The following is a 24,605-nucleotide window of genomic DNA, read 5'->3' as shown; positions in this document are numbered from 1 at the left end:
CTCCCCCTGCCCCCTGCCCAGTACATATCCACCTGAGGCCCTTTGGCCCACATACTCCCCTTACACTCTAACCCATGCACCACACCAATTGCCGCACATGTGACCGTGGCTGTGTTGTGTGTGTAAGTTGCCGATTACCTCCACCTGGAAATAGGTGTGGTGATTTTAGTATCAGGAGTGGAAGCGACGTGCGTGCAGTGTATTAGCTGCGGGAGATTTGTCGCAGTCGCAGTGAACAGAGGAGAGAATATTAGGCATATAATAACCTGATTTATATCACCTGCTCCCGGCCGGGCTTCTCACTGAGTGTGACCAAAGGCCATGGAAACAACATCTTCCTGTGTATGTAATCTGATTATTATTCGCAAGTGTTCAGCGTTGCTCAATGATTAAACTATTTTTTTTCCAATGATTTACAATATATATTTGTATTTAATTTTTTTTTTTTTTTATCTTTATTGTCTTTAAATAGTGGGTTTGAAAAAACAAATATTGGCTTCAATTCAGCACCTAAGAGGGGGGTCTTCTCTGAATGATAACAGATTACATAGATAACAAGGTCACATACAATATCAATGATGTTATAGAGCATTAAGTAGTCTTAGAATATAATGTGACGTTTATCCTGGTAACACAAGACCTTTGCTAAGAAAGTCCAAGGCGACTTTAGAGCAATAAATTCTTCCCTTATGCCCCTTTCAGACCGCACTTTTTACCTGTTATTTTGCTATTTTTTTACCATTTTTAAACGGTAATTTGTGCAGTCTGAAAGGTGCAGAGTGAATTTACCGGTTCTATTGAACTGGTATTTCTAAACGGTAATAAAGCAGGGTCCTACCCTTTTTTTTTTCATCCACTGTTTTCTATGGGTTAAAACGGGTTCAGTGTTGTAAAGGGACAAAAACTGCACTGAAATACCGTTTAAGGACAAAAACTGCACTGAAATATCGTTTAAAGACAAAAACTGCACTGAAATACCGTTTAAGGACAAAAACTGCACTGCACTGTGAAAGGGGTTTTAGCTGGCAGACCTGTTTTTAGAAATGTTTTAAAATACCTGGTTTTGTGGTCTGAAAGAAGCATGAATGTATTTCCACAAGTTTCCACCGCTTTCTGCTCTGGGCAGGGGCAATGGTGGTGGAGGGGCAGGCAACCATGAGAGCACAGTCTGGGTCACTAAAATCGCAGATGCAATTACAGGCAAAAGCAGGTTGCCTTTATTTATCAACAGCATTATATCGGAGAGCGCCAGCGTTAAACCGTATTCTTCCCAGCTACAGCATTAACCAAGAATATTTGTGGTTTTTTTTGCACATTATGGTTGCGATGAGTTTGTCTGACATTAGTGAGGCAACAGAAGCCATTGTGTGACTGGAGGTGTGGGTAGTGCACGGTTTGCACCAGTGAATAAGCCCTTCTAATTCCCTTCCTCTCTGTCCTGCAGGCTAAAGATAGCGATGATGACGAGGAGATTGTCCACGTGGACCGAGATCATTTTATGGATGAATTCTTTGAGCAGGTGAGTTGGGACTGGCCAAAGCCTGTTTCTCTAGGCTGACACTTCGATCTTGTGCAAGCCGACATTTTGGTATTGACCTATTGAGCCACTGTCGACTCTTTAATCCAGAACATCTAGAATGATCTACCCCAGTGTTTCTCAAATAGCGACAGTCAAAAGGTTGACACTTTTTAGGTTGACCCCAAATTGACCCCAAGTTCCGCAAGGTCAACATGCAAATGGTTGACACCTGAAAAGGTAGCGCTCGGCACACTTTAAAGTTCCCAATTGGAGTCCAAGTGGATGGTAAAGCCTAAAGAAGTACAAAAAAGAATACAAAACTCATTTCGACCTTGTTGGCCATATGCGGCCAAATATAATAGCCTACGAGTTTGGCGGACACGCCGGATGTGGACGCAGGATGCCAGCCAACGTGGACATTTTTTTAAAGGGGCAATAACTTAGATGTAATAACATCCATGTCCCTTTAAATTAATGTACAAATTCTGATAGTATCACGCACAGCCACCAAGGCTTCTACATTTGGCCGATGTGGTCATCAAAGAACCCCAGCGGTGCTTATTTTATGGCAACCCCAAGGTATCATTACTACCCCCTGAATATCAGGTGTGGTATGGTCCCCATGCTTCAGCAATAAAATTGTGGCAATATCCCGATCCCCCGACACCTAGGTCAGAGAATCTGGAACATTAAACATGTTTAAAAATCCGGATTCTTTAATGCGCCTTACCGGCGGATCCGGTCGGCCGTGCCAGCAGATCAGGGAATCGCGGCACTGATATACAGGGGCTGGATGATCTGTTTGGGCTCCTGAGTCTTAGAAAAAGAGATCTTCCCTGGTGTCGGCATTGCTGACGGCTCTGTAAATGCTTGCGCGCGGGGCATTGTAGAAGTCACGTGTCATTGTCACACAGATGACAAATTAAAGTCATTACAGTTAAGGAGAATAAATAAAGTGCTCTAATTCCCTGATCACTTTTCCATTAATATCCACATTCCTTGGTCAGTGATCTGTATCCTTCATCTCAGGTTTCTCTATCATCCATATGGTATACTGGGTTCTCAATACATTGGGGAAGAAGAGGTCCTCCGCAGGAGACGGGCACATAGAACTCTTTACAGTGGGTGTGCTGGCTCCTCCCCTCTACTTCCTCCTCCACATCCTCAGTTTATAAAAATGTGCCCTCGGGGAGGCTGCACTTACAGAGCTCCTGAAGAGAGTTTTTCTTCATTTAATTTTGTTTGTTATTATGTGGAGCCTGTTTTGGACTAAACAGCTCCCTGCTTCATGGGAAGCCAGGGGAGGGTTACCGTTGCTGGCCTTTCAAGGTACCGAACTGTCCCTGCTGCAGGACCACTGTCCTGTGTGGGTGATTGTCGTGGCGGGCATTGCGCTGCAGCACTTCACACCCCCATCTTGCCGCACACCCCTGGCTCAGTCCGAAGACGTCTGCGGTGAGTGTTACCCGGGGTCCCCTCTAGTGGGGTACCCCGGTTGATGTGCGGTATGATGGCGGCAGCAGCGGCGGTGTCCCTGCATGGGAAACGCACAGCCCCCTGCCCACACTGGATGCTTTACACTGCCTCTGGACCATCAGGGCAGGTGTTAATGTGTTTGCTAGGAATAGCAACAGCACCAGTATAAAGATTAGTAAAAGCACCAGCACCATTGTAAGGGGCGGGGCTTAACTCAGAGCGGGGACACAGCTCTCTGGCACCAATTTCCTGCTTCTCTCTGCATGCTTTGGGCGCCATTATACTGCAGCAGACACTCCTCAGCGGGGCTGGCAGCTCCAGACTGGGTAGAAGAGAACTTCAGCAGAGACAGCAAGTGAAACTGAGCTTATAAAACGCTCATTACAGTGTTTATAGCCTTGCACATACTTATATAGGTATTTATATCTGTTACTGCTAACCAGCTCCTCAGTCTGGGAGCTCAGATTAAGGGTGTGCTGGTCTCCCCAATATCTCTGAGTCCTTCCCCCACTTGCTTGTTAAGCATTACTGGGCACACATTAAGTGTTAGAGACTTCACATAGCTTCTATGTCTGGGTCCTCTGCACCTTCAGACCGCAGCTCAGGTGCAGCGTCCCAAAAGCCCTCAGCATGACGGGCTACACCCACCACAAGACTTACTCGTGGTGGAGGCACATCTGTTGTTTTTCAGCCAGGTGTGGTGTGGAGGATTCCTCCCTCAGTCCATGGGTCAGGGTTCTTATTTCGCACGGCTACAAGCTGGAGTTCGACAGGTTGCCGCCGCACAGATTATTTCATTCCGGGCTCCCGGCTGCGGCAAGGGATCAGCTGGTCCTCAGGCAAGCTGTACAAAAACTGCAGGACTCCCCGGTTATAATACCTGTTCCAGAACAGGGCAAGGGGTATTACTCTACACTGTTCGTAGTACCGAAGCCGGACTACTCGGTGAGACCCATCCTCAACCTGAAGTCCTTGAACCCCTTTTTAAGGGTGTTCAAGTTCAGGATGGAGTCTCTGAGGTTGGTTGTGGCCGGCCTAGAACAAGGGGAGTTCCTAGCGTCCTTGGATGTGATGGACGCATACCTTCACATTCCCATATGGTACCTCAGGTTCACAATCGGAAACGAGCATTTCCCGTTCCAAGCCTTACCTTTCGGCCTGTCCATGGCTCCTCGCATCTTTACAAAGGTGATGGCAGAAATGATGTCCTTGCTAAGGGCTCAAGGGGTAAATGTTATCCCATACCTGCTGATAAAGGCAAGAACAGAGGAACTGTTGAGAACGGTTATCACCACCACAATGCATGTCCTGTCTTCGCACGGGTGCATTTTGAACCTGCAAAAGTCTGCACTGACCCCATCCAGGTGTCTCCAGTTCTTGGGGATAATTCTGGATACAGCGGAACAGAAAGTGTTCCTGCCAAAGGAAAAGATGGTGGCCATTCAACTGCTGGTAGTGGCAGTCCTTACACCGGTTCTGGTGTCAGTCCATCAGTGCATCCAACTACTGGGAAAAATGGTTGCCTCCTTCGAGGCGCTCCAGTTCAGGAGGTTCCACTCCCGGACTTTCCGGTTGGATCTTTTGGCCAAATGGTCGGGTTCCCACCTACAGATGCACATACGGATATGTCTGTTGGCCCAGGCAAGGCTGTCCTTGCAATGTTGGCTTAACTCGCAAATCCTCTTGGTGGGCAGACGTTTTGGGATCCGGGATTGGGTCCTTCTGATGACAGATGCCAGTCTCCTCGGGGAAGGCACTTTCAGGGAAAATGGTCTCTGTGGGAGTCCAAACTTAACATCAACTGTTTGGAACTCTGAGCTGTCTATTATGCGCTCCTGCAGGCGGCCCCCTTGTTGCTGAGCCTGGCAATCCATGTTGAGTCGGACAACGCAACGTCTATTGCGTACATCAACTGGGAGGGGGGACAAAGAGCATGTCCTGCATGAGGAAGGTATCCAAGATCTTGATTTGGGCAGAGACTCACGCCCTGGCTTTGTCGGCCATACATGCAGGGCCTCATTCCCTGGGACCTTGATGGGGTCTTACAGTTCTTGCAGTCATCTTGGTTTGAACCACTAAGGTCAACTGATTTGAAGTACCTCACATGGAAGTCTGTGGTGCTTCTGGCTCTGGTGTCGGCTAGATGCGTGTCAGAGTTACGTGCTTTATCTTGCAGGAGTCCTTATCTGGTGTTTCACGCAGATAGGACAGAACTGAGAAAAAACAGCAGTTCTTGTCGAAGGTTGTCTCGGCCTTCCATCTGAACCAGGCTATTGTGGTTCCATCTAGTGTGGGTCACTCTGGGATTTTGAAATCTCTGGATGTGGTTCAAGCGCATGTTGGTAGGCTACGCAAGACTGGTTGTCTTTTTGTGCTTTATGATGCCCAGAAAAAGGGTTTGCCGGCCTCAAAACAATCTATTGCAAGTTGGATTTGTGCTACTATTCCTCAGGCTTATGGAGCAGCTGACTTACCGGTTCCATCTTCTGTGAAGGCTCATTCCACGAGAGCGGTGGGCGCATCCTGGACGGCTGCTCGGGGTGTGTCGGCTCTGCAATTATGCAGAGCAGCTACTTGGTCGGCTCAACACACTTTTGTAAAGTTCTACAAATTTGACGCCTTGGCCAAAGAGGATACCCAGTTTGGACAGGTGGTGCTGCAGCAGTCTATGCATGTACCTCCCCTTTCTGGAAGCTTTGGGACATACCATATGAATGATAGTGAAAATAGGATTTTCATACCTACCAGTAAATCCTTTTCACAAAGTTAATATGGTATACTGGGAACCCGCCTCCTTTGCGGAGTTCCACTGCACTTGGTTGTCACTTCAAGGGGTGACTTATTTTGGCTTGTTAACTATTTTATTTACCAGTTATAAATGTTTAAGGGTGTGCTGGTATAAATCTCACCACACTCACATATACTTATATCCTTACCTCACAAACGTTCATTCTCCTCGGGCACAGTTTTTACCTTAACTGAGGTGGAGGAGGAAGTAGAGGGGAGGAGCCAGTACACCCACTGTAAAGAGTTCTATGTGCCTGTCTCCTGCAGAGGACCTCTTCTTCCCCAATGTATTGAGAACCCAGTATACCATATGAACTTCGTGAAAAGGATTTACCGGTAGGTATTAAAATCCTATTTTTTTATTCCGAGGATACATTAAGACGTTAAGATTGTACATCTCTCTCTACAGGTTGAGGAGATCCGAGGATGTATTGAGAAGCTCTCAGAGGATGTGGAACAAGTTAAGAAACAGCACAGCGCCATCCTTGCAGCCCCCAACCCTGATGAGAGTGAGTAGCAGGGGGTTGGAAGTGTGAGGGTATGGGCGAGAAGAGATGGGTGGGGAGACGGAAAGGACGGTTAGATGTGTCCACTAGGATTTCTGCAATGTCAGAGGAGTACAGTAACGAGGAGGGGGGGGGGGGGGACAGCACAAATTATAGCTAATTAGGAGAAGAGCAGGTTTGTTTGAAGAATAGGGTCTTCCCCAGAGTCTTAGAGGATTTGGAAGTTGAGATTCAGATGTGTGGGCAGCGTAGTATATGGGCAGCTGCCAAGGAGACGTCTGGCATGAAGGAGGTAATGAGGCTGGAAGACATTACAAGGTCAATGAGGAGTATTTATGGCGAAGGTGAAAACATTTGTTTTCACAGGGATTTAGATGTATATTGGAGAAATCCCATGCTTTAGTTTTTTAAATAATTCATACGTTACACAAAACGTCATTAGTTCTTATTGGAATTGCGCGCAAATCATTTTATTCTTATCAGAAATTTTAAATACCACATATAATGACACTGGAATGGTGGTGACAGGTGTATCCCATTGTCACCTGCGGGAGCTTATGGTGTGTGTCATGTGATGGAGCTCATGGTGTATTTCATGTGATGGTGAGGGAGCTCATGGTGAGCTTCATGTGGCGGTGAGCTTCATATGATGGTGAGGGAGCTCATGGTGTACATCATGTGATGGTGAGGGAGCTCATGGTGTGCGTCATGTGATGGTGAGGGAGCTCATGGTGTGCGTCATGTGATGGTGAGGGAGCTCATGGTGTGCGTCATGTGATGGTGAGGGAGCTCATGGTGTGCGTCATGTGATGGTGAGGGAGCTCATGGTGTCTGTCATGTGATGGTGAGGGAGCTCATGGTGAGAGAGCTCATGGTGTATGTCTTGTTATGGTGAGGGAGCTCATGGTGAGTGTCATGTGATGGTGAGGGAGCTCATGGTGAGCGTCATGTGATGGTGAGGGAGCTCATGGTGTGCGTCATGTGATGATGAGGGAGCTCATGATGTGCATCATGGGATTGTGAGGGAGCTCATGGTGGCCATCATGTGATGGTGAGGGAGCGCTGGGTGTGTGACATGTGATGTTGAGGGAGCTCATGGTGTGTGTCATGTTATGGTGAGGGAGCTCATGGTGTGCATCATGTGATGGTGAGGGAGCTCGTGGTGTATGTCATGTTATGGTGAGCATCGTGTGATGGTGAGGGAGCTCATGGTGTATGTCATGTTATGGTGAGGGAGCTCATGGTGAGTGTATGTGATGGTGAGGGAGCTCATGGTGAGCATCATGTGATGGTGAGGGAGCTCATGATGTGCATCATGGGATTGTGAGGGAGCTCATGGTGTCCTTCATGTGATGGTGAGGGAGCTCATGGTGGCCATCATGTGATGGTGAGGGAGCGCTGGGTGTATGACATGTGATGTTGAGGGAGCTCATGGTGTGTGTCATGTTATGGTGAGGGAGCTCATGGTGTGCGTCACGTGATGGTGAGGGAGCTCGTGGTGTATGTCATGTTATGGTGAGGGAGCTCATGGTGTGCGTCATGTGATGGAGCTCATGGTGTGCATCATGTGATGGTGAGGGAGCTCATGGTGTGCGTCATTTGATGGTGAGGGAGCTCATGGTGTCCGTCATGTGATGGTGAGGGAGCTCATGGTGGCCGTCATGTGATGGTGAGGGAGCTCATGGTGGCCGTCATGTGAACAAGGTGAGGGAGTGCTGGGTGTATGAGATGTGATGGTGAGGGAGCTCATGGTGCACGTCATGTGATGGTGAGAGCTCATGGTGTATATTATGTGATGGTGAGGGAGCTCATGGTGCGCGTCATGTGATGTGAGGGAGCTCATGGTGCGCATCATGTGATGTGAGGGAGCTCTTGGTGTACGTCATGTGATGGTGAGGGAGCTCATGGTGGCCGTCATGTGATGGTGAGGGAGCTCATGGTGGCCGTCATGTGAGGGTGAGGGAGCGCTGGGTGTATGACGTGGTGGTGAGGGAGCGCATGATGTATGTTATGTGATGGTGAGGGAGCTCATGGTGTCGGTCATGTGATGGTGAGGGAGCGCAGAATGTATGTTATGTGATGGTGACGGAGCTCATGGTGTCCGTCATGTGATGGTGAGGGAGCGCAGGATGTATGTTATGTGATGGTGAGGGAGCGCAATATGTATGTTATGTGATGGTGAGGTAGCGCAGGATGTATGTAATGTGATTGTGACGGAGCTCATGGTGTCGGTCATGTGATGGTGAGGGAGCTCATGATGTGCATCATTTGAAGGTGGTAGAAGCTCATGGTGTATGTCATGTGATGGTGAGGGAGCTCATGTTTTCTGTCATATGAAGATGAGTGAGCTCATGTTGTCTGTCATGTGAAGGTGAGTGAGCTCATGGTAAATGTCATATGAAGACGAGGGAGCTCATGGTGTACATCTTGTTATGGTGAGGGAGCTCATGGTAAATTTCATATGAAGATGAGGGAGCTCATGGTGTACATCTTGTTATGGTGAGGGAGCTCATGGTAAATGTCATATGAAGACGAGGGAGCTCATGGTGTACATCTTGTTATGGTGAGGGAGCTCATGGTAAATGTCATATGAAGACGAGGGAGCTTATGGTGTACATCTTGTTATGGTGAGGGAGCTCATGGTAAATGTCATATGAAGACGAGGGAGCTCATGGTGTACATCTTGTTATGGTGAGGGAGCTCATGGTAAATGTCATATGAAGACGAGGGCGCTTATGGTGTACATCTTGTTATGGTGAGGGAGCTCATGGTAAATGTCATATGAAGACGAGGGAGCTTATGGTGTACATCTTGTTATGGTGAGGGAGCTCATGTTTTCTTTCTGTCATATGAAGATGAGTGAGCTCATGGTGTACATCTTGTTATGGTGAGGGAGCTCATGGTAAATGTCATATGAAGACGAGGGAGCTCACTGTCTGTGCCGTGTGAAGCTCAGAGAGCTCATAGTATGTCTTTTGGACATATACATCCTAAACTTCTGTTCTACTGAGACACAACACGGGCGGACATACAGTACACCTTCTGTTTGTCTCATCCTACATGCAGAGACTAAGCAGGAACTTGAGGATCTCACAGCCGATATCAAGAAGACGGCAAATAAAGTTCGCTCCAAGTTGAAAGGTCAGTCCTCCATGTTTGTAATTCATATTTTCTAGTTTGAGATTTTAAGATTGTGCCCATCCAGCAGACCTCCATATTTCCCCCCAAGTCTGTCTTTTTACTCTCAGCCTTTGCCAGCTTCATCCATTCTGGTGGTCTTATAACACTCCATAGAACTGTAATGAGTTGTGAAGGGTTCATACTATGGATTCCATTCTAAGACTGCTGACCATTCATCTCCTGCTGTAATAACCGTCAGGGCAGGTGTGACTTACACACAGACCCCACTGTCACCTACGTTACATTGTACTTTATTTAATACTGGTTCTGAATACTGGTCCTTATACTGGGCCTGATTCTAAGTTGGTTGCAAATTGGCCAGGAGTCCGCAACATCAAGACTTACTACATTTAGCTAAGGCGAATTTCCATCTGTATTTCTACGTATGCTCTCATTACCCACTGTTTCCTGTCTGTAGCGAATAGTGTTATCACTGTAATGGCCACGTATCTATTAGAAACAGTCGTCCCTTCCCCAATCGCCTGACACTTGCAGCAGATGCCTCTTCTCCGTGTGGTCACAAGATACCCACCAGGAGCACCCATTTCACTGGCAGAGAGAGGTTCCGTCACGCAGCTAGTTGGGCGCTCTTGTACCCTTGGTCAAGAGGCAAGTGCTGTTTGCAGTTGACAGAAACCCGTGAGAAGTGTCCAGAGGCAGAGCTGCGTCCAACTCACCTTAAACATCTCACTATCATCATCATCATCCAGCCTTATAGCTTAGGTTATTGTTATGAGTATATGAAGTGTCTGTCTTCGGACTCAGTTTTCTGCTCTCTTCCACAGCTATTGAGCAGAGCATTGAGCAGGAAGAGGGACTGAACCGATCCTCGGCTGACCTGCGTATCCGGAAAACACAGGTGACCCTTGCCCCAACTCCTTGTTTGACCCTCTATCCTCTATTCTTCACCTCTTAATTCCCTTTGACCTTAGACACCTAAGTCCTTTGTTCCTGCTCATCCTACCTTCTCGCTTTCCTTCTCATGGTCTCTCCATGTCCTCTCTCCTTTTTACACTTCTAACTCTCCCTGATTCTTCCTCAGCATTCCACTCTGTCGCGTAAGTTTGTGGAGGTGATGACAGAATACAACGCGACGCAGTCTAAATACAGGGACCGCTGCAAGGACCGTATCCAGAGGCAACTGGAGATCAGTACGTACAGTATCTCGGAGGTAGTGCATGGGAAGGACATGCTGAGGGGAAATTAGATGGTGGGAACGGTGGCTATCATTGGCTGAGATGAATGTGGGGCTTGAAGAACTTTGGCTATAGCTACGCTTTTTGTTAGCCGCAGAAAACGTGACATTTGTCTTATTCCTCCTTGCAGCCGGCAGAACTACCACTAATGAGGAGCTGGAAGACATGCTGGAGAGCGGGAAGCTGGCCATATTCACAGATGATGTGTGTAATGGGGCAGGGGAACGGGACATGTGCAAATTTACACCACATTCAACCCCACACTCGGCCTTGACACCTGGTCATTTCTACTTTCTAAGAAATGTGGACCACCTAGTCTAAATCTGACTAAAAACGTCTCCCATGGGGCAGCCATTTTGTAAGCTCAACCAACAAGTCAAGTCAACCACGATTGAGAATACGTCTGCAATAATCTTTTTACAAAATTGTAATTTTAAAACAAATTGCAAGAGAACGTACATGAATACTGGGGCTATTTTAAGTCAACTTTTTATGCTCGATATACATTTCTAAAAAAGCCCAACATTTTTATTCGGTCTTCTTATATAAAGTCGTTCGGTATCTGTCATATCAGATATTCCCTTTTTGGTATAAATGTCCACAAAGGTCACTACAAGACCTGATAGTTGTACGATTATGGTGGCCGAGTGGTGTTGAGTGGAGGTTGGGCCCGTAGAAAGATATTGATGCGGGGAGGGGATGGGAGTCGGAACAGTACAGAAATGCCATCTAGGGGCAAATAATGTGCATCAGTGTCTGCTCACACCAAAGCCGCCCAACATGGAGCATGATACGGACCAGTAGCAGGTATCCAGTGCTGAGAAACACACAATATATACCCCATAACACCAGCCCGTTATCATTAACCAATCACAAGGTTCACGTCAGAATCTGACAGCTTTACTGCCTCCTACAGATCAAGATGGACTCCCAGATGACCAAACAAGCTCTGAATGAGATTGAAACCCGACACAATGAGATCATCAAGCTGGAGACAAGTATCCGGGAGCTGCACGACATGTTTGTAGACATGGCAATGCTCGTGGAGAGCCAGGTGAGGGAGCACGGGCCGCAATGATACCAGGGCGGGACTATCACAGAATGGTGGCCTCCGCCTGACTACGCCAAATGTTTCACTTCCAGGGGGAGATGATAGATCGTATCGAGTATAATGTGGAGCACTCTGTGGACTATGTGGAGAGAGCGGTGTCTGATACCAAGAAAGCTGTGAAATATCAGAGCAAAGCACGAAGGGTGAGTAACAGATAGAAAGGCGGCATTTTATATATATGAGAGGGGTCAGCAAGTGTCTATATACACCAGGGACAGGCAGGCTGTTATACAGGAGAGGGGTCAGCGTGTGTCTGTATACACCAGGGACAGGCAGGCTGTTATACAGGAGAGAGATCAGCGAGTGTCTGTATACACCCAGGACAGACAGACTGTTATACAGGAGAGAGGTCAGCGAGTGTCTATATACACCAGGAACAGGCATGCTGTTATACAGGAGAGAGGTCAGCGAGTGTCTATATACACCAGGGACAGACAGACTGTTATACAGGAGAGAGGTCAGCGAGTGTCTGTATACACCCAGGACAGACAGACTGTTATACAGGAGAGGGGTCAGCGAGTGTCTATATACACCCAGGACAGGCAGGCTGTTATACAGGAGAGAAGTCAGCGAGTGTCTGTATACACCAGGGACAGGCAGGCTGTTATACAGGAGAGAGGTCTGCGAGTGTCTGTATACACCCAGGACAGACAGACTGTTATACAGGAGAGAGATCAGCGAGTGTCTATATACACCCAGGACAGACAGACTGTTATACAGGAGAGAGGTCAGCGAGTGTCTATATACACCCAGGACAGACAGACTGTTATACAGGAGAGGTGTCAGCGAGTGTCTGTATACACCAGGAACAGGCAGACTGTTATACAGGAGAGAGGTCAGCGAGTGTCTATATACACCAGGCACAGGCAGGCTGTTATACAGGAGAGAGGTCAGCGAGTGTCTATATACACCCAGGACAGACAGACTGTTATACAGGAGAGAGATCAGCGAGTGTCTATATACACCAGGGACAGGCAGGCTGTTATACAGGAGAGAGGTCAGCGAGTGTCTATATACACCAGGGACAGGCAGGCTGTTATACAGGAGACAGGTCAGCGAGTGTCTATATACACCCAGGACAGACAGACTGTTATACAGGAGAGAGATCAGCGAGTGTCTATATACACCCAGGACAGACAGACTGTTATACAGGAGAGAGGTCTGCGAGTGTCTGTATACACCCAGGACAGACAGACTGTTATACAAGAGAGAGATCAGCGAGTGTCTGTATACACCCAGGACAGACAGACTGTTATACAAGAGAGAGATCAGCGAGTGTCTGTATACACCCAGGACAGACAGACTGTTATACAGGAGAGAGATCAGCGAGTGTCTGTATACACCCAGGACAGACAGACTGTTATACAGGAGAGAGATCAGCGAGTGTCTCTATACACCCAGGACAGACAGACTGTTATACAGGAGAGAGGTCTGCAAGTGTCTATATACACCCAGGACAGACAGATTGTTATACAGGAGAAAGGTCAGCGAGTGTCTATATACACCAGGGACAGGCAGGCTGTTATACAGGAGAGAGGTCAGCGTGTGTCTGTATACACCAGGTGCAGGCAGGCTGTTATACAGGAGATAGATCAGCAAGTGTCTGTATACACCAGGGACAGGCAGGCTGTTATACAGGAGACAGGTCAGCGAGTGTCTATATACACCCAGGACAGACAGACTGTTATACAGGAGAGAGATCAGCGAGTGTCTATATATACCCAGGACAGACAGACTGTTATACAGGAGAGAGGTCTGCGAGTGTCTGTATACACCCAGGACAGACAGACTGTTATACAAGAGAGAGATCAGCGAGTGTCTGTATACACCCAGGACAGACAGACTGTTATACAAGAGAGAGATCAGCGAGTGTCTGTATACACCCAGGCACAGGCAGGCTGTTATACAGGAGAGAGATCAGCGAGTGTCTATATACACCCAGGACAGACAGACTGTTATACAGGAGAGAGGTCAGCGAGTGTCTATATACACCAGGCACAGGCAGGCTGTTATACAGGAGAGAGGTCAGCGAGTGTCTATATACACCCAGGACAGACAGACTGTTATACAGGAGAGAGATCAGCGAGTGTCTATATACACCCAGGACAGACAGACTGTTATACAGGAGAGAGGTCTGCGAGTGTCTGTATACACCCAGGACAGACAGACTGTTATACAGGAGAGAGATCAGCGAGTGTCTATATACACCCAGGACAGACAGACTGTTATACAGGAGAGAGATCAGCGAGTGTCTGTATACACCCAGGACAGGCAGGCTGTTATACAGGAGAGGGGTCAGCGAGTGTCTATATACACCCAGGACAGACAGACTGTTATACAGGAGAGGTGTCAGCGAGTGTCTGTATACACCAGGAACAGGCAGACTGTTATACAGGAGAGAGGTCAGCGAGTGTCTATATACACCAGGCACAGGCAGGCTGTTATACAGGAGAGAGGTCAGCGAGTGTCTATATACACCCAGGACAGACAGACTGTTATACAGGAGAGAGATCAGCGAGTGTCTATATACACCAGGGACAGGCAGGCTGTTATACAGGAGAGAGGTCAGCGAGTGTCTATATACACCAGGGACAGGCAGGCGGTTATACAGGAGACAGGTCAGCGAGTGTCTATATACACCCAGGACAGACAGACTGTTATACAGGAGAGAGATCAGCGAGTGTCTATATACACCCAGGACAGACAGACTGTTATACAGGAGAGAGGTCTGCGAGTGTCTGTATACACCCAGGACAGACAGACTGTTATACAAGAGAGAGATCAGCGAGTGTCTGTATACACCCAGGACAGACAGACTGTTATACAAGAGAGAGATCAGCGAGTGTCTGTATACACCCAGGACAGACAGACTGTTATACAGGAGAGAGATCAGCGAGTGTCTGTATACACCCAGGACAGACAGACTGTTATACAGGAGAGAGATCAGCGAGTGTCTCTATACACCCAGGACAGACAGACTGTTATACAGGAGAGAGGTCTGCAAGTGTCTATATACACCCAGGACAGACAGATTGTTATACAGGAGAAAGGTCAGCGAGTGTCTATATACACCAGGGACAGGCAGGCTGTTATACAGGAGAGAGGTCAGCGTGTGTCTGTATACACCAGGTGCAGGCAGGCTGTTATACAGGAGATAGATCAGCAAGTGTCTGTATACACCAGGGACAGGCAGGCTGTTATACAGGAGACAGGTCAGCGAGTGTCTATATACACCCAGGACAGACAGACTGTTATACAGGAGAGAGATCAGCGAGTGTCTATATACACCCAGGACAGACAGACTGTTATACAGGAGAGAGGTCTGCGAGTGTCTATATACACCCAGGACAGACAGACTGTTATACAGGAGAGAGGTCAGCGAGTGTCTATATACACCCAGGACAGACAGACTGTTATACAAGAGAGAGATCAGCGAGTGTCTGTAAACACCCAGGACAGACAGACTGTTATACAAGAGAGAGATCAGCGAGTGTCTGTATACACCCAGGCACAGGCAGGCTGTTATACAGGAGAGAGGTCAGCGAGTGTCTATATACACCCAGGCACAGACAGACTGTTATACAGGAGAGAGATCAGCGAGTGTCTATATACACCCAGGACAGACAGACTGTTATACAGGAGATAGATCAGCGAGTGTCTGTATACACCAGGGACAGACAGACTGTTATACAAGAGAGAGATCAGCGAGTGTCTGTAAACACCCAGGACAGACAGACTGTTATACAAGAGAGAGATCAGCGAGTGTCTGTATACACCCAGGCACAGGCAGGCTGTTATACAGGAGAGAGGTCAGCGAGTGTCTATATACACCCAGGCACAGACAGACTGTTATACAGGAGAGAGATCAGCGAGTGTCTATATACACCCAGGACAGACAGACTGTTATACAGGAGAGAGATCAGCGAGTGTCTATATACACCCAGGACAGACAGACTGTTATACAGGAGATAGATCAGCGAGTGTCTGTATACACCAGGGACAGGCAGGCTGTTATACAGGAGAGAGGTCAGCGAGTGTCTATATACACCCAGGACAGACAGACTGTTATACAGGAGAGAGATCAGCGAGTGTCTATATACACCCAGGACAGACAGACTGTTATACAGGAGAGAGGTCAGCGAGTGTCTATATACACCCAGGACAGACAGACTGTTATACAGGAGAGAAGTCAGCGAGTGTCTATATACACCCAGGCACAGGCAGGCTGTTATACAGGAGAGTCATACAGACTATGTGCAGATCTCTACATAACATCTTACTACCTCTTCCAATCACTGAGCTGAGTACAGTTCGAATCTGTCTCTTTGTACATGTCTGTATATTACTGCACTGTCCTTCTATGTAACCTGTCTGACAATTTATTTTTCTCTCTTTTCCCTTTCTTCATCATTTCAAATCCCTTATCTGCTCTGTCTCCATGTGCCCTGTCATTCTACACTTCTCGTCCATCTTTCTTCCCTCTACCAATATCCCCCTCTACCCTCACATCTTCCTCTGTCTTACTTCCCTCTACCAATATCCCCCTCTACCCTCTCATCCTCCATCTGTCTTCTCTCCACCAACATCCCCCTCTACCCTCACATCTTCCTCTGTCTTCCAACCACCAACATCCCCCTCTACCCTCACATCTTCCTCTGTCTTACTTCCCTCCACCAATATCCCCCTCTCATCCTCCATCTGTCTTCCAACCACCAACATCCCCCTCTACCCTCTCATCCTCCATCTGTCTTCCCACCACCAACATCCCCCTCTACCCTCTCATCCTCCATCTGTCTTCCCACCACCAACATCCCCCTCTACCCTCTCATCCTCCATCTGTCTTCCAACCACCAATATCCCCCGCTACCCTCTCATCCTCCTCCATCTGTCTTCCCACCACCAATATCCGCGGCTACTCTCTCATCCTCCATCTGTCTTCCCACCACCAATATCCCCCTCTACCCTCTCATCTTCCATCTCTTCCCACCGCCAATATCCGCCGCTACTCTCTCATCCTCCTCCTTCTTTTATCGCCTCAATGCTTCCCTCAATCAATATTCTGCTGTACCCTCATCCTCCTTCATCTTTCTTCCCCTCACCAATTTTTCCCCTCTACCATTTCATCCTCTAATATGCCCCTCTACCCTTTCATCCTCCTCTTTCTTTCCTCCACCAATATCCCCCTCTACCCTTTCATCCGCCTCTATCTTTCATCCCTTCTTCTTTTCTTCCCTCCTCCCTCTTCCATCTATTTTTTTCCATATTTCTTCATTCCACTATTTCTCTCCTCTACCCTCTCACCTTCCTCCTTCTTTCTTCCCTCCACCAATATCCCTCTCTACCCTCTCATCTTCCTCTATCTTTCTACTCTACCAATATCTCCCCTCTACCCTGTCGTCATCCTCCTCCACCAATATCCCCCTCTATATACTCAATCCTTCTCCCCTCTTCTACTTGCATCCACCACTATCTCTATACTACATCTGCCTATCTCCACAACCTCTTTCTCTCTCTATCGTGCTTTTTTGGGGTTTCGCTACCACCCTTCTTTGCCTCTCTCTGCCACCCTTCTCTGCCTCTCTCTGGCCCCCTCCTCTACCTCCATCTACCACCCTCCTCTGCAACTCATGTATCACTCCATTCTTCCTCTGCCTCCCTCTACCCCCCACCTCTGCCTCTCACTACCACCCTCTTCTGCCTCTCACTGCCGCCCTTCTCACTCCATTCTACCTCTGCCTCTTTCCCCTTTTTTGTGCTGACTCTTCCGCCTTGCCGTCGGTTTCCTTCCTCTGCTTCTGATGCGGTTGGGTATGTAGAAGAAGATTATGATCATAATCTGTTGTGTGGTGCTGGGCGTTGTGCTGGCCTCCTCCATTGGGGGGACACTGGGATTCTGAAATAACACAGATGCACGATGCAGATCAAAAGGAAAGATAAAGAAAATAGTGATTTACAAAAAGAAAAAAAAAGAGATACAATATTATGTACATGACAAGTATTGGAATTTACGCACACATCAGGAAGCTGTCAGTGCGTCTGCCAATTTTCGCCTCTGTGGGTTGCACTCAGGAGTTAGGTTAGCATCAGCTACTTTGTTTGTGGGGCCGTATATTAAGTAAAAAAAAAAATGAATTACCCCTCACCGGTGTTAACTGACGTCAACCTAAAGCCAAATCTTCACCTGTCACCCACAGGAGCTGGGGGCGAAAAAAGGGCAAAAAATTCCCAAATATTTGTTTTATTTCTTTTTTTTTCCTCTGTGTCTGTTTCCTGTTTTTTTTTTTTTTTCTATTTTTAAATATTATTTATTATCCCGTCTGTCAAGGTTTGAAAAAACGAAAAAAAAAACCACAAAAAAAAAAAAACAAGTTGTATTTGACGTTGCTGGACGTGTTCCATGGGGACCCCCGGACATGTGGCGTTGGCAGAGGGTCCGGCCTGGCGCTTTACATCGTCCTTTCTTTTGACTGGTGGCGAGTGTGTATGTTTCTGCCCAGCGTCTTGTGTGTGCGCGTCTTCTCGAATCTCTTCCGTTTTGTCGGGTCAGGTGGTGATGCGAGTGTATTGGGAGGGGGGTGGGCACGTGAGCCCGTTGGTGATCCGTCTTGGGAAGCTGGCGGCCTCTCTAGTTCCCGGTCGCCGGTGGAGAAAGGCCGGATGCTGCGTGGAAAGCATGCTGACATTTAAGCACAGAGCGCCTCCGCTCTGTGTTACTGTGTGTTGTGTATACTACAGCTGTAGCAATAGGCAGGGGAAGCATCGCCTCATCTCGTTCCTTCCCGCTCCGAGGAAGGAACATGCTGCTCACCCATCATCTCTTCCGTTTCACCTCTTTACATAGTATTTTACATGAGTTTTTTCTTTTGCCAAAGTTCTGTTGGAAAATCTCATATTGCTTGCCTTCTCATATAAAATATCCAATATATATATATATATATATTTTAATTTTTTTCATGAACTGTGAATCCTTATAACTTCCTCTATTGCCTTATGAACCGCTAACTCTATTGCTTTGTATAACCACTAGCTATAGTCCCTTTTACGTCCATGATGTCATCCTTCCTGTTTCCTCACCTACCTTGTTACTGTACAGCGGTACAGGGTTGTATTATATAATATCTGTTGCTTCATAGCAATTTCTGTATGACATCTACAACTCCTCCTTATATCTCCTAATATCATACCATATTACCCGTTGCCTCTTATAAACAAATATATCCTCTCCCTGCATCCCCTTTTTAGAGATAGGGTCTCTCTGTGTCACCTTATGTACTCACTTCCTGTAGCCCCCTTACTCTCCAGTTATCTGGCTGATCCTAGTAAACCTATAACTGAGGTCCTTCCTACATAAAAGAGTATTTTGGATTAACAGATACACGTAGCTTAGTTGTAATATTTTCAGATGAATGCAATGATGTGTGCTAGGGGGAAGTAATATTCCTTTGCACTTCTCACTTCCTGAAAACTTACACAGATGGTGACACACCTAAGGCACAACAGAATGGGCACACCAATCAATTGCTGAAAGACTGTGTAAAATATATTTAAATCTGAAGGCAATGGAAACAAAATATTTAAAAATGATGCAAAATGCTATTTTCTATGGGTGGGGGGGAATAATGTGTATTTGGGGTACGTTTTCATTTAAATTGTACAAAACTTCATACTGAATCTCAGAATTATCTGACTGTGTATATGCAAGAAAATGTCTTTGATGTCCGTTTTGCACACTCTGCCATCTTTAATTATTTTTTAAATAGTCTTCTTATTTTTATCCACATTTTTTTTCTTAATTTTCAGCCAAATATGAGTAACACAAAACCAAAGTTTGTCCCAATTTCCACCTAGCTCGGCCCAACTCGTGCCCCTGTAGGGTCCCGCAAAAGCCGACCCACCCCTAACACATTTTACCACCTTAAAAAATTGGCCCTATAGAAAAGAAAGGCAGAACAGTTAGTGTGAGTGTGTTTGTTCATCTTGTTACACAGCAATAACTCTGACCTCACAGCTGCACTGCTTGCGATATCAACAGGATGTTGCGAAGGATTATGGGCCATTGGTCAGGACTTTTGAGTGTTGTATAAAGGTTTTTTTTTTTTATGGGCTACGATGCAAATAACATTGAAGTACATAGCACAAGACCCTTAGTGTGCACAAGTACAGCATATAAGTATGACTAGAGCTGCTTTAGGGTTAAAGAGAAATAATGACAGTGAGATCTAGTGGGGAGCAGAGGGTACTACAGGAGTAGCAGGTGGAGTGTACAAGTATAGCACTTTTCAGTGCATATGGCTGAGTAACATATCATTCATATTCCCTGCCGAAAGCAGAACATAATTTTATGCAGAAAAGAAAGCAAAAAAATGTCAGCAGCGCACACAGCCCTCCCCCACCCCCCATCCCCCCAATGCTCTTCCTCCCCATTCTGTTTGTCCGTATCTCCGTTGCCTTTTGCATGAAAATTAGCTGTTTCTGTGGTTATTTCAAATCTATTTTGTCCTGGAAATAAAAAATAAAACACTTTTACCCAGGGGGGAGAGGAGACGGGGATAGGCAGCTTCCAGTGTGCATGCAAGAACGAACAACTCCGACCAAGAACTAATAACAGGGGCGGCCATTTTGAACTAATTTTGGCATAAACCTTTGTCGATAAGAAAAAAAAAGTAATATATATATAAGCATCAGATTGTTGTGTTGTTAGATATTATATTGTTCCCTTTATCAGCCAGGAAGTAGCCATTAGTTCATGGTATCAGCAAGTTGTTTATGTCACAAAATAAAATGGCTGTGTTAGCAGGTAAGAGGAAAGTTCTTTCACTGTATCTATGCAGTTTTCATTGTTTTTTAACACACCACAGTGAAAAGTGGTATGTCCTGCCTTCAGCTTTAATACTTAATATATATAGTACAATTTAAAAAATATATATATTGATTCTCACAGAAATCATTATTAATTCAGTAAAGATATGAAAAATTTACGGAGTAAAAAATATGTCCAATAATTTGTCTGATTTTTGATGTCTACTGTGACAACTGAACTTTTATTTTTTGGATGTTTAAAGGGGATTTCTAAAAGTACAAATAGTTCAAGTCCCCCTCTTGTATGTTATATGGATTTCAGTTTATGTTGTTTTTATATGCAGACCACAACCCAACTTGCTCCTTTACTTGACAAAAAGCCTTATTTATTTTAATTTTATTTTTGATCAGTAAAGTGTCTTTAAACAGGTGCTTGGCACCCAACAGTGTTCATTATTTAGTCTACATTGATCATATTAAGAACACTCAGTGATTATTTAGTATGACAAGTCATGAGAACACAGAAGCATGTTGAAAAGAGTGTCCGACAGGAAGCAAGTTTCAAAATGGCCGTCCACAGCAGCCATATTGTATGAGCGTCTCTGGTCCCATTGTGTATGTTGTGCCCTTGGATTTCTGAGTGTCTAATTGGCTTATTCGTCTTTGGATTTGCTGTAAATGTTTTCTCCGTTAGCGGCCTTGAAATTTGCATGTTTGTTTCATTTTAAAGAGCGTCTCCGGTCGTGAGAATAACTGAAATGAGAACCAGTTCTGTGGAGGGTTTACACAGAGAGGGAGCGGCAGAGCCAGGGGCAGGTCTGAAAGGCCAGGGAGTTACCGTGAGTCAGCGGGGGCGATGAATGGGGTGGGGAAGTTTGTGTGATGTCACTCAGACACATAGCCGCAACATGTAATAATCATGACAGAAAATTGATGTCGAATCAGACAAGACCAAAAGAGGGACTTGCCTATGTTTGTCTGACATCACACAGACATCATGCAGAAAAAAGGTGATGTGTGAGAAAGTCACAAAATGAAGGAGTTGGAAAACCAGCAAAACAGGAACTTGATATACCAAAGGTTATGTTTAGCATTGGAAAATGTCTTGAAAATGGGCAAACATTTGTTAACTGTAGAGCCATTCTCAGGAAGCACTGGTCATTAGTTTCCGTCATCAGAATCCTTTGAGAAAATGGCTTACTTGATAAAGAGTGACATCATCAACTAAAGAATGGTTCGGCCATTTTAACTCATCTTTCCTCTGTCTTGGAAAAAAATGGCAACCAGTCCCTGGTGAAGACATGACATGTTTTAACCTGCCGTTCCTCTCCTCCATAATCCCTTTCCCACCAGAGGGGCCTGCGACACATCCCCACTATCAAAGAAGGGGAATGAAATCTCCTGCTCCCTCTTCTCCCTTACTCCCTCCCTCCCGTCTGAGCAAAAATTTTTTGATGTTTAAAAAGTCTCAGTTGAAAAAAATGTGAATTGCAAAAAAAAAAGTTGTTTTAAGGTTGAAAAAATATCAAAAATGAAAAAAATTCTGAAAAAAAACTGCTTGCATGTTACAAAAATGTGAAAAAAATTACAGCAGAAACCGTGAAAAAAAGAAGAAAAAAATCTCAATTCTCGGTTAAAAAAAAAGTGTTGTCGTCTTTCTTTGTTTTTGTTTGTTGTTTCTTTGTGTTTTTTTATTGTGCTGCTGAAAAAAAGAATAAGAAACATAACGATAAAAAACCCTCACCCTAATGTGTTTTTGTGAAGTAAACAGTCGTGTCTCTCTGTGTGTGTATTTTAACCTGATGTCTTTTGTCTTAGAAGGAGGTGACTATGAGCCAATAGGGATTAGTATACATTCACTTTTATGGTCCAATTGTCCATATTTATCAGCAACCAGCTTACACAATTTAGTTCTCTATGTCTGTCCCGAATGGGATCACACAAACACTACTTTATATTTAAAAAAAATTCACATCTGTGGCCAGTCCAACTTGCACAAGAAATCTTTAAAAGCAAAAAACTACTCAGGCGCTATTGGTAATGATTAGTAACTGCATTTAAGATTCAGCAGCAAAGAAACAGAAAATACGCCTGTAGGAGCGTACAAAGATATCTATAAAAGAACAAACCAAACATATAATAAATAGGGTTCTGTGCTAATTATACAGAAGAAGGATCACTGTGGGCACACACAAATGTAACCAATAAATGAATTAATAATAATGTACATTTATTATACATATATCATTTTCAACCAACAATGCAATAAAATATATCCCAATGCAATTAGAGAGAAATAAATAAAAACTAAGATGGATCGAATTTTAAATATAGAAAAAATAAAATAGGAAAATAAAAATGTCGAACAGCAATTTTTGTGTAAAAAATACAGGTACAAATATATTACACAACGTCCCCTTGGTTGAACTACCAAGGCTCTGATATGTGAGACACAGAGTACAATTAAAGTGCACGTGAATTTATTTGTGTACCACGTGCACTTTAATTACTTGTGGCAACATATCCCTGGAACATTGTATACAGCGAGCGGCCGGCGAGGGTGTTTGATGTTGAGGATGGCTTGCCATACAAACCCCCTGGCTGGCCGCATTGAATATAACCCCGTGTCTCACATATAAGAGTGTTGGTAGTCCAACCAAGGGGACTTTGTGTTGTATATTTTTACCTGTATTTTTGAAACAAAAATTGTGGTTCGATGCATCAACATTTGAATTTCCTATTTTATATTTTCTATATTTAAATTTCGATCCACCTCTTAGTTTTTATTTATTGCTTTGTAATTGCATTGGTAAATGTTTTATTGGATTATTGGTTGAAAATGATATATGTGTATAATAGATTTACAGTATTATTAATTCATTTATTGGTTACATTTGTTTGTGCAAACAGGGATCCTGCTTCAGTATAATTAGCACAGACAACTATTTATTACAACTTGCACAAGAGTCATCTGATCTGATTACTATTGTAAGAATTGTGGTAATTCTCATTTTTGCAACATGGCATTTAGCTGAAATAAGTGTTTAATTTAAAATCCAGTGAAAGATGAAATTCAGTTGAAATTGAATATTAATTTGTGGTAAAACTTTCCTCTATGTCTAACTTTATGCAAGACTACACTACAAAAAGAAACACAAATGTGTATTTTTCTTACAACCTGATAGAGATCTATATACTGGCTTGGGACCCTTTTTTCCTCATTAAATCCTACTGGACCCCAGTCAGGAGCCTATTTTGGCGGATAGCTGAACCACTTTTGTATAAACTGCTGCTTAATTTTGGTTCAGTACATAAAATGGCTTTGTGAGCTGCAAACAGCTGTCTGACGCAATTGGGGTTATTATTTTAATATGCAGTTAACATCGTAAGCAATGTCTAAGTATGTTATATAGACTGTTAAACAAAAATAAGGCTTTAAGGTGCTCTAAGAGAAAATGCATGGAAATTAAAAATCTTTTTTTAAATCACCTTACTACTAATATTTATTTATTACCAGTTATTTATATAGCGCACACATATTCCGCAGCTCTTTTCAGAGAATATTTGAACATTCACATCAGTCCCTACCTCACTGGAGCTTACACTCTATATTCCCTACCAAATGTACACACATACATTTATTCTAGAGTTAATTTTGTTAAGAACAATTAATCTTGGATTTTGGGAGGAAACCGGAGTACCTGGAGTAAACCTACCTATCCACAGGTGGAATATACAAACTCTGCATTAATAACTTAATATAAAATATATTTTGCAGTAGAAACAAAAAAAGAAAAAAAAATATCCATAGAAATACATTTGAGGAAAAATAATCTATTTTTTTTAAATATAGATAAAGAAACATTTAAACATATTTAATAATGTAAATAATTTTAAAGTTATTATATAATTTTATTAAATTACTGTTTTCTATATGTTAACTTTTTTAAGGATGTTTGACGTCCAGGACAGGTTTTAGACCTAAAAAAGTTTAATAATTAACTTAAAAAAAAAAAAAATTTTTAGAATTT

The 24,605-nt window shown here is 44.7% G+C and overlaps 1 protein-coding gene across 1 annotated transcript in view; it reads left to right on the top strand.

Annotated features, from left to right (window-relative positions):
- Positions 1–22,317, top strand: part of STX1B (syntaxin 1B) — a 73,904-nt gene extending 51,587 nt beyond the window's left edge. The window contains exons 2-10 of the mRNA XM_083152363.1: positions 1,445–1,519; positions 6,192–6,291; positions 9,355–9,429; positions 10,254–10,327; positions 10,511–10,619; positions 10,795–10,868; positions 11,581–11,718; positions 11,808–11,918; positions 17,592–22,317. Coding sequence (XP_083008489.1) covers positions 1,445–1,519; positions 6,192–6,291; positions 9,355–9,429; positions 10,254–10,327; positions 10,511–10,619; positions 10,795–10,868; positions 11,581–11,718; positions 11,808–11,918; positions 17,592–17,672 — 837 coding nt within the window. The 3' untranslated portion in view covers positions 17,673–22,317. The remainder of the gene's footprint in view (positions 1–1,444; positions 1,520–6,191; positions 6,292–9,354; positions 9,430–10,253; positions 10,328–10,510; positions 10,620–10,794; positions 10,869–11,580; positions 11,719–11,807; positions 11,919–17,591) is intronic.
- The last annotated feature ends 2,288 nt before the right edge of the window (positions 22,318–24,605 follow it).

This window comes from Crinia signifera, chromosome 7 (assembly GCF_055691185.1).
Source record: "Crinia signifera chromosome 7, ASM5569118v1, whole genome shotgun sequence".
Taxonomy (NCBI): Eukaryota; Metazoa; Chordata; class Amphibia; order Anura; family Myobatrachidae; genus Crinia; species Crinia signifera.
Note: the sequence above shows the minus strand (reverse complement) of the source record. Positions and strands in the feature narration are given on the sequence as shown.